The following is an 11,267-nucleotide window of genomic DNA, read 5'->3' on the forward strand; positions in this document are numbered from 1 at the left end:
GTTTCATTCATGCGCTGAACGATGTCACTGATTGTGTATTGTTTACAGTTATTTTTGTCTCGCTCCCCCCCCACCACCCCCCATAAAAATTACCAGTCCCTTAGTGCTTACTGTATGTTTCTAGTCTCTGACAATGGAGTGTTCAATACAAACTCTGCATTTTGCTTATTTCAGGTTTATGAAGAAGCTGATGGCGAAAGTTGATGATAGTATTCTCTAGGCGGTGAAGTTATATCCTGTTACCATGGTTACAGCTAAATTCTGTGATTGCTGTCCGGCAGCTACATGTTGTATTTTTCTTGACCTGCTGCAACATGACCGACGCTGCAGGGGATGCACTACAGGGCAACAGGGCAACAGTGAATCTTACATCTACATTTTATACAGTGATTTGTGATTTGTGTTTGCCTATGTGATCATTGCAAAGCTGTAGGGAAAAGCGTCTCAGTAGCAAATCAGAGAAAAAAAGGTTGAATTGTCTTGTATCATTTAGCTGGAGAGTATTTTGCAAGTGTTATTATAAGCATTTTGCTCACTGCATTTACGGTGTACTTAGTAATATATTATTTTGACATGTCAGCATTCTTCATCCAGGAAACAACAGTGAACCTGGCTATGTTAGATATGCTGAATGTAATCTGAAGCAATATTGCAAGCAGTATTCAACATGAGCAGTTTAACAGTACGCCATTGCTTAACTAAACTGATTGCCGCGAATAGCTGCAAAATTGCTGATGCGGCGTTAAGCAATATTCACTCACTTAACTAAACTGACATGCTGCTTTGCAGATCACATATAGGTCAGTGTGATTAGGGAGCTTGAGTATGGCTCAGCAAATGCTTGATTTGACCTTGACCTACATAACTAGGGTCAAAGGGACCCCCATTAATCAGTTTCATGGGTCCTTACAGGAAATATGAGTCCTGAAAAGAAATGGTGTGTACTGTGAGTAGGGATTGAAATTAGCACCTACCCATTAGTCTGATGCAGTTTCACTAATGTCAAAGGTACCCTTTGGGTTGGTAGAAGTTCATTTCAGGAATGTACAGAGCTACAGAAAAGCTGCTTAATTGCGTAAAATACTCCCCAAAAATATTCAAAACCCAATTACTTTCAATTATTTTGCGTACAGAAAAGCCTTCATTAAATGAAAAATTCAAATGCATAACAACAGCACGCGTAAATACTCAATGAAGCTTTTTCAGCATGCGTACAACTTAGCTAATTTTCAAAACACAATTATGAGCTAATTTACTTTCTGAGCCTATATATATCTAAAAAGATTATTTAATTTTTTTTAAATCTTAAAATGTTCACTTATTTGGGGAAAAACCCAATAGAGTGATGAATGGATGTGTGAAAAAATATTGGTTACCCAATAAAAAATGTAATAACCGAATTAAAATAGAAACCCAAGAGTAAAAACTCAATTGCTCAAAAAGTTATCTGGAGTTCTGAATGTATCATTTGATAATTACTGCAGTTACAAGACCTGTATATTTCTTATCAAGAATTTGGTACAATGAACTATGTTTTTTTCTGCGTACTCGACAGGTATTTCGATGTCGTATCAAACCCTGAATGTGAAAGTTGGTATCACATCAGCAGTAGTTATTGGACATATTTCCCAGTTGTTTCCAAGAGTATTTACAGATATTGGAGAGTCAGTTTGACTGGTTGTGTGAGGTGACAACTTGTATGTTGAAATGTGCCGAGTTGTGATATTGGCCGAGAGACATACTGCATTGATTACATTGACGTTACTGTTATTGAATTCAGCTTCTACCTAAATGGGTGCACTTTGGAGAGTTGCCGTTATTTATATACAAGTCTTTTGTTGTAGTGACAACATGGTCTCTCCATGAGAGTCTTTGCTATTCTATACTGAACAAAGAAAGTTAGGGATCATGAATATATTTTGGGATATATTGGGTGGTAAAAACTGAGTACACAACTTCTTAAAAATAATCGCCAAAATATTCATGATCCCTAATTTTTTTTGGTTCAGTATAGTTTATCATTCAGCAGCTTAGTCCGTGTTTGTTGTTATAGTTGGTCAACACAGAAAAGGACTATTGTTTTTTATAACTTGTTTTACAAAGTGTTTTGCTCAAAATTCAACGTGATGTAGGGAAAAAAATGTATAAGTGTCAACATTTAAATGAACTTGCTATTGATGTTTGAAAAACCAAGTGATAGCTTGTCAGGACATTGAGTGTAGTGTTGGTAGTTGATGGTTTAGAAACTAGTTTCATCCAACTAATATAAAATAACAATGGATAGCTGTAAATTTCATCCGACTAATATAAAATAACAATGGTTAGCTGTAAATTTCATCCGACTAATATAAAATAACAATGGTTAGCTGTAAATTTCATCCGACTAATATAAAATAACAATGGATAGCTGTAAATTTCATCCGACTAATATAAAATAACAATGGTTATCGGTAAATGCTTTGAAATGTTTGATATTTTCTCAGATGGGCATTTTAAGCAAAAGCATGCAACATAATGAGATTAATGAATGAATGAATGAATGGATATCCACACATACCACATGATACTATTTGCAGTTTACTCAGGGGTCTGTTATGGCTGTTGCCAGAGAACGGGAGTCTGAAGAAGTCGGACCAATGCAGGACGGGCTGTGGCCTGTTGTCCAGTTAATCTCTATTTATTCACGAGGATGACAATGTGTTTGATAAAACATTTAAAACACTATCATTTTGATGACGTAGAATGAAGTTAATGCTCCATTCAGAAAAATCCACATAAAGTATGAAAAATAGTTGTTGTTTATGTCTTCAGAAATTATCATTGACTATAACTTAAATGGGTGTAGATCAATGTTAGTGATATACCCAAAGGGAATTGTGTTATTTCAACTTGCATATGTTAATCTGTATCTTGAAACTTTGGCTTTTGACTTCATATTTTTCAGTAATGCAGGTCTGCTTCAACATGCATTGTGACATTTGACCACAAAATTAGCTTTAGTTGAATTTTCTGTTTCATTTATGGGAAAGTATATGACATTATCCATTGTTGGATGATGCCATTTTGTGATGATGCCATTGTTCAATATCATTGTTTAATGATGCTATTGTTTGACGTTGTCATCGTTTGATTGTGCCATAGTTTCATGATGCCATTGTTTGAATAATGTCAAAGTTTGATGATGCCATTGTTTGAATAATGTCAAAGTATGATGATGCCATTGTTTGAATAATGTCAAAATTTGATGATGCCATTGTTTGAATAATGTCAAAATTTGATGATGCCATTGTTTGAATAATGTCGAGTTTGATGATGCCATTGTTTGATGATGCTATTGTTTGAATAATGTCGAGTTTGATGATACCATTGTTTAAATAATGTCGAGTTTGATGATGCCATTGTTTGAATAATGTCAGAGTTTGATGATGCCATTGTTTGAATAATGTCGAGTTTGATGATGCCATTGTTTGAATAATGTCAAAGTTTGATGATGCCATTGTTTGAATAATGTCGAGTTTGATGATGCTATTGTTTGAATAATGTCGGGTTTGATGATGCCATTGTTTAAATAATGTTGAGTTTGATGATGCTATTGTTTGAATAATGTCAGGTTTGATGATGCCATTGTTTGATGATGCCATTGTTTGAATAATGTCAAAGTTTGATGATGCCATTGTTCGAATAATGTCAAAGTTTGATGATGCCATTGTTTGAATAATGTTGCAGTTTGATGATGCCATTGTTTGTTGATGCCATTGCATTGAAGAGAGACTATGTCAGTTTCACAGCATTTACATACTATACTACAGCAATATTCCTTGTCAATAACCATTATGCATATCAGATGTAAAGTTATACTGAGTGTGTGATGTGACGACAATCACCAACTGCTTCAATTCCAAAACTTAACTTCTGGGTATTGAACATACAATAACACCCTCATATCTGAAAATATGATCTTTAATTTCAAATGAAGCTTGGATGTTATGCTCTGCAAGGAAGCATTTATGTCAAGAAGTGCGGCGGGTGCTGGCGGTAGAGTGGAACCTACTTACACCTTTCGCAAACACCTGATTTTCATGTGATTTTCATCACTATTTTGCCTTTTATGCCAAATGGAATCTGTTTCAGCAGATAATTGGTAATTGATAATTGGTTATTCTCTGGCATGTTGAATTTGCTTCCTGATATGGGCGTATTAATATATAGTTTAGGCTTCTACCTGGTAAAGCAAATATAAGTCTCAGGGTTATGTTACTAAGTCTCTCCAAGGAGTACGGTGATAAGTGCACCCATTTAGTTAGAATTAGGATTTCCTTGGTATAGTCGCTATGTTGTACATATTGTATTGATGACTAGCAAACATCCATGTCTTTCACCAGATTGTTGTTAAGAGAGGAGATATTTTTAGATAATCATTGTTTGAGAGACTGCATGTTGAGATCAGTGGGAGATATGAGATGATGAAAGCCAACATGATCTAATACACAGATTGTAACTTTGTTATTCCCGTAACTTCTGTATTTTGGTGGTAGCTTTCACATCATGGTCTACATATCATTGATGGATTAATATGTTCAGCTGTTACAAAATTTATCATCCCAAACACATTGATAAAAGCCCATTTTATTTAATTATTCTTAATAGCCTCTATGGTGTTTTAGCTCTGACTTAATACATCTATCAATGACAACTTTTAGGGGTGGTCGGATAGCCTTGTGGTTGAAGCATTCGCTCGTCACGCCGAAGACCCGTGTTCGATTCCGGACATGGGTACAATGTGTGAAGCCGATTTCTGGTGTCCCCCGCTGTGATATTGTTGGAATATTGCTAAAAGCAGCGAAAAACCATACTCACTCATTCACTCACTCACAAATGTTTACATTATTTACAAAAGAACTTTCTAAAGGATACTGTTTTGTTTCTTTCAAGAACATGCACTCCATGAATCACCTGCACAATAAATAAGTGCATTATTCTACTACTAATATTTAGCAAGTATTTCTTCTTGTCTCTCAAATGTGTTTGATTTTGAAGGGACACAATGATGTTGTGGTTAGTATTAACATTTTAATCTAGGTGACATTTGAGGTGAGAGGATTGTGTCAAAAGTATATTATAGTGTTTTTTTAGAAATTGTTTTACCTTCTTAAATTATTCTCAAGTATTTAAGTCACAGATACTTTTTACAGAATTATTGTTTTACACATATGAATTGCTCTGTTTGAGCCGGATTACAGCTGGAAAATTGCTGAGTGCGTGTAAACAACAAAGAACGAAACAAACAAACAAACATGATCTGTTTGAGGACATCGTAAGGACATGAAGCTGTTGGTATTTTGCGGGAATTTGAACTGCTTAAGTTTTCAAATTACATGTTATTAGTAAGATATTTATCATTTCAGTTTATGTTATCAAATGTTCTTGTGACTTACTGGAATTGTTTTTACTGTTAAACAATGTGAAAATGAATTTGCTTAAACAATCAGTATACAGGGATGAGAATTTTCTGTGAAGTTCCACAGATTTCCTTCTGTCAAGGGTCACCTTTGTCACACATGCCATTATAAAATACACATAAATCATATTGTACCCCTGATACCCAGCTAATTCTTTTAGAAATTCTCATACCCAAATTCTAGTTTACACATTAATGAAATCAATAGACCAAGATAGAGAATGCAAAATGCAAGGTTTGATTTAAAGTCTTTTATAATGAAAAAATATAATGAAAAAATATAATTTTTAAAAACAAGGATGTTTTGGGATTATTTTTTTTCTAGAAATACAGGTGGATCAATGCATTTAGCAGAATTTTGACTATATGGATATGAAGTGGAGGTTTATGATCACCATACTTGCCATCAAACAGAAATTTGTTTTACTTCTGAATTATTAACTTCAGGACCAGCAAACATACGGTTTAATCTTAATGTCAGTCATGTTTTGATGCCAAATATTCATCCGTTCTATTTTATGAAGAGATGATCAGTATATTATGATAATTTTAGCTGAGCAGATAAGATTGTTGCCATTGTTGCAAATGGGCTTAAACTCACAAATTTTCTTCTGCAAATAGTCATACTTTTCTGCTCAATTCCTGTACACAGCTCTGTTTGAGATGTACATACTAGAACAGAGATCCTGGAGCTGGGTGTATATTTATTCCTCGAAGAAGACACATCATGAATGTATTTTCACTGAAATCTGTGATTAATTTCAGTTTTTAACCTGGGAGCTATCTGTGATTGCTGTGATCAGGGCCTGTATATTGCCGATCAATTTCAGAGGAGGTCCCTTTAGTCCACCTGTTCACTGGGAACCAATCAGATTGTTAACTTACTTTTTGAAAATAAGATTAACGTTGTATTATTGTTATTAATCCTCATTGAATGGAATCAATTTTATGAAAATCAATAACAGTTAATATTTGCAATATGATTTAGTTGAAACTTGCCCAATAGCATGGTCAAGTTTCATGCAAATGATATTGATAAATTTTTTACTGGACTATGCATAGTTTTTTATTCCGGATACATTGATTACCTTGTACAATAAGCATACGGTACGTCTGTGTTTTCTGTCAAAATTGATGGTATTGTCAGAACAAAGTCCTATTTATGTTTTGCAAAATTATTATGCTTGGTTTCTGTGACTTGAAGGTGGACCGGACCTTTCTTGATTTGATCTTGACCCCCTAGTGCTGGACACAAGGCCTGTACATAGTCTACTCTTATAACATGTATAGAATGGAGTGCCAAGATGTTACCCACTCAGATATATTTATTTGATGAATGTGTGTTTTAATAAAACTATTTGTGGATATTCTGTATCAAATTTTCAGTCATTGTTTTGCTTGCTTAAGAGATCGTATTGGTTTTGTTTTCGTCAGGTAGGGGTATGGATGGACCACTGGACTAGGGTATAGAATTGTGTTCTTTTAGTGGGTTGTAGGTTTGAAATTCCAGATTTGCCCTGTGTATGATCCTTGGGCTATGTATTCTAGACTTGCTCTGGGTTTTCACTGAAATGGAGGGTGTTTATAGCATGTGTCACTTTTGGCCTATGTTAACATACATACCATGATGTTACTTATAATATGATGTTAAAGGGTGGGAAACCTAGGCTAACACGATTGCTTCAAGGATATTGTATAAGAAATATTCCTTGAGCTTACATTGATATTCAGAGTAGCCTTCCTAGCTTCATTAGTAATGTATGAACATTTGAAGTGTTGCGGAGATTTCTCGTTTAACTGGTTAATATCTTATTGAACAAAAATAGGGTTTGGCATACATTTTGTTATCATTTTTATGCTATAGATTACAAAATGGTTGAAAATAATAATCCTATGCAATCTGCTTTCGAAATCCAGACATATATATTTTGTGCCTTTTTTGGTATGCAGAAAATATTGCTCTGATACAGGTGACCCTGTGTGATATTTAAGTGTTCATCCTGACTTGGCTTTAATAGCTCTTGAAACATATTTGCAAATCTGTAATTTAGTTGTTTAAGATACAACTGAATTTGACTGAATTATTTTGATGATAAGAAGAGGAATGCAACTGTAAACATGCGGGCCATGTTGATTCGGTCACAGCTAAGGACCGCTGAAACTAATACATCACATTAATAAATGTGTATATAATACGTTGTGTTTCTGTGTTTTGTTAAACTGTAGGTATCAGTGATTGCAGCTGGGTTCATACAAGCCCTATTTTTATTAGGATATTTTGGCATGTTTTGGTTTCTTGTTTTACGTCGCACTCAGCAATATTTCAGCAATATGACGGCGGTCTGTAAATAATCGAGTCTGGACCAGACAATCCAGTGATTTACATCATGAACCTCGATCCACGCAGTTGGGATCATTGACATGCATCAACCAAGTCAGCGAGTCTGATCACCCGATTTTACGACAAGCACAGTAGCCTTTTACTGCAAACATGTACTTCAACTTGTTCATTACAGTGTTTGTTCTAGTTAAGTGTGGGTTCGAATCCCAGACCAGACTCAACCTATTAAAGTACAAGAATCTGTACTTGTGTTATCCCAAATATAACATTTGTTACATTTGACCAAGTTCTAAACTGCATTGTGTGTTCATAGTTAAGTGTTGTTCAATGATCTGAGAAAAAGAGAAAAATTTGTTCCCCCTTCTTCGTCCGCCCAACTCCTTATGGTAATTGATTCCTGACACCCCAGGTGAGCTGATGTACCTGACCAAGCCTGGCTACATCTGTTTTCACAAACAAGGGTTGTGTGAATCCCAATTATTTATGAAACAATTTGCATTTGGTAGTCTAACACCAAATAATTTTATTATATACTCTTCAAAAAAAGAAACTTGACACTGACTTTCAAAATGTATTATAATGCGATTGTTTCAAAATAGGACACAGAAACCATAATTGAAACACTGTTCGAAGATCAATGTACACAATGTTCAAAACATTAATCATGTCACCTAGACAGATACAGTTAATGTCACAGGGGTACAGAAAATGTCAGTATCGGTTGTGCCCACCACATGCATCAATCACCGCTTGACACCGACGACCCATAGATGCAATCAAGTTGTCAATAACACACTGTTGGATGTGCTGCCATTCATGCTGAAGTGCATCAAGAAGCGCCGGAAGTGTTTGGGGCAGTGGATTCCTTCTGCGAACACGATGAACCAACTCGTCCCACAGATGCTCAAATCTGGTGACCGGGCTGGGCAAGGTAATGTATGGATGTTGTTGTGCTGTAAGAAGTCCTGACAAACACGTGCAATATGCGGTCGAGCGTTGTCTTGCTGGATCTGTCCGCCATGAATGTTGACGTGAGGAAGAACATAAGGCTGTAGGATCAAGTCTCTGTAACGCACACCTGTCAATGCACCTGCCACATGCACGAGAGGCGTCCTACCGCCGTGATGAATTCCTGCCCATACCATGACACTCTCGCCGCCAAATGGGACAACATGCTGCACACAGTTTGGGGTGTAACGTTCACCCCGACGTCTGTAGACACGTGCGAGCCCATCAGCACGTGTGAGTAGGAAACGTGACTCGTCAGTAAACAGTACATTTCTCCACCTTGCACGTGCCCATCCAACCCTCTGTTGGTACAAAAAGCAGACGGTCCGCCAGATGACGTGGGGTCAATACATGATGTCGAACAGGTCTTCGTGCAAAAAGTCCAGCCTCCCTCAGTCTGTTGCGTACCGTTTGATCTGATATTCTGCGTACCCCAGGGATCTGTGTGGTTGTAGACGTGGCTGTGGTAGTGCGGTCTCGGAGGTTTCGCAGCCGGATGTATCGATCTTGTGCTTGGGTTGTCACCCTGGGTCTTCCTGACCTTGGTCTTTCGTCAACTCTGTTGGTGTTGTTGTATCTGGTGCACAGTGCAGAGATTGTGTGTTTGGATACGCCAAAGTGCCTGGCCACTTCTTGCTGAGTTGCTCCAGCTTGTAATCTTCAAATGGCGTTGTTCCGTTGAGCTGCATTCAGTCATGGCAGTCTGTCACCGCCTCTACTGCCGTTATAGACAGCCGTTGATGTGGATGTGGATTTTTATACCCATTCAGCAGGGGGGCCTGTGCTTTGCATGTGTTTTCGCGAACTATAGACACATCATCTTTCTGTTTGACTTATTTGGTTCTCATTTAATGTAATTATTTTAGATATTTGGCAAAAAGTGGTTTTACATCTATGTCAAGTTAATTTTTTTGAAGAGTATATATGTTTATGTATTTTGTTTGCTTAAAAATGGATTGCTTGATCCAGAATACTGGCCTCTGTTTGGAGTATATCCTGGCATAAATAAATGACTGACTGGTTCGGAATCATTATGTGTCTGAGTAGGGTATTCATGTAAAGTCCAGTTAGTACAAGCAGACACACTTATGCATGCATGTCGCTATGAATAAAATAATCATGAATGAAACGTTAACCCCATTTGAACTCACTTCACCTCAGGTCACCTTAATTGTATACACATGTGACTTTGTCCTTATTCCTGATGAAAGTATTAATTAATTCTGAAATTAATCACTGTCTGAATGCTCAGCTGATGTTAAGCCAGATTGTGTCAATATAACTTTGAAGAGGAGGTTTTGATCTCAAAACAAACACGGTCATAGATAAAACTAAAAGCATTGATTGTTTCAATGCATAATCCAAATACTGTTATTGTGTTCTTGGAGCTTTTACAAACAGAAATTGTCCTGTTTCCCACAGATATCATGTTTGGTCTACACTGAATGATAAACATACTTGTATATTTTGCATCTTTTTTTATAAGTACTGACTTGCATAGTCAACAGTTCTTCAGGGTTTCAGGGGGGCAAAGGTGGCTGAGTCACCAAAGGGGGCCGTGATTCGCTGTCCAGAGTTGCGTCCCTTGGGCATGCCAGAAACCTTTGATTGTGGGTTCAAATTGCAGTTCGCCCCGATTATGTTTCTAGGGATTGTCAGCACCATACCCGTGCTAGGGGTTTCATCGAAGAGGTAAACGTCATCACCTGCATCACTTCGGGCTTTCCTCCCACATTAAGCTGACACGTTGTGATATAACTGGAATACTGTTAAAAGCGGCCTTAAACACCACTCTCTCACTCACTCATCTTCAAGGCTTCAGTGCAGCTTACACTATAGGTCCCTATTACCCTATGCCTGCCATTAGAAGATCAGGTGGTCACAGTATGTGTGACCTGGCTGATTTTGTCATCATACCCAACTCAATCAACTGTTTCTATGCTTTCAGCCTGCAAGGCCCAAATTTTATTATTATTAAGCCAGTGTGATATTGCTAAAATAAAGTTGATGGCAGCAAAAACAATATTCACTCTTTGGACAGATGTGGTATTGGTGAGCTACAATGTATGTACCTTTGGTACTTTTGTTTTCATAAAAATCTGAAACATATCAGTCGATTGCAATGTTTTATGTAACATAAATCTAACTGTTGCATCAAACATATATTGAACAATATGTACATTTAAACAACTTTGATACTTTTAAGTATTGAAGTTTTATTTGTTGACATTCATCAGTTGATGAGGACTCAAGTAAGCCAATATTTAAGGAAGAACCACGCCATGTTGTGCAGAGCGCTTCATTGCACAATGTCTCATGTGAGGCACTGTCTTCATCAGTTAATTAACGTCAACAAATACAACTTGAATCCTTTTATTGACAGATACATAAATCTTAACAAAACATACCATACAGACACCAAACATTTTGGTGGCGATGTCATCAGTCCCAAATTGTCCA

The 11,267-nt window shown here is 36.7% G+C and overlaps 1 protein-coding gene across 1 annotated transcript in view; it reads left to right on the forward strand.

Annotated features, from left to right (window-relative positions):
* The window catches only part of LOC139473721 (mitogen-activated protein kinase kinase kinase 4-like), a 49,234-nt gene extending 41,679 nt beyond the window's left edge, over window positions 1–7,555 (forward strand). The window contains exon 25 of the mRNA XM_071256440.1: window positions 175–7,555. Within this exon, the coding sequence (XP_071112541.1) occupies window positions 175–204 (30 nt within the window). The 3' untranslated portion in view covers window positions 205–7,555. The remainder of the gene's footprint in view (window positions 1–174) is intronic.
* The last annotated feature ends 3,712 nt before the right edge of the window (window positions 7,556–11,267 follow it).

Source organism: Haliotis cracherodii, unplaced genomic scaffold, assembly GCF_022045235.1.
Source record: "Haliotis cracherodii isolate W230 unplaced genomic scaffold, xgHalCrac1.p SCAF_3, whole genome shotgun sequence".
Lineage (NCBI taxonomy): Eukaryota > Metazoa > Mollusca > Gastropoda > Lepetellida > Haliotidae > Haliotis > Haliotis cracherodii.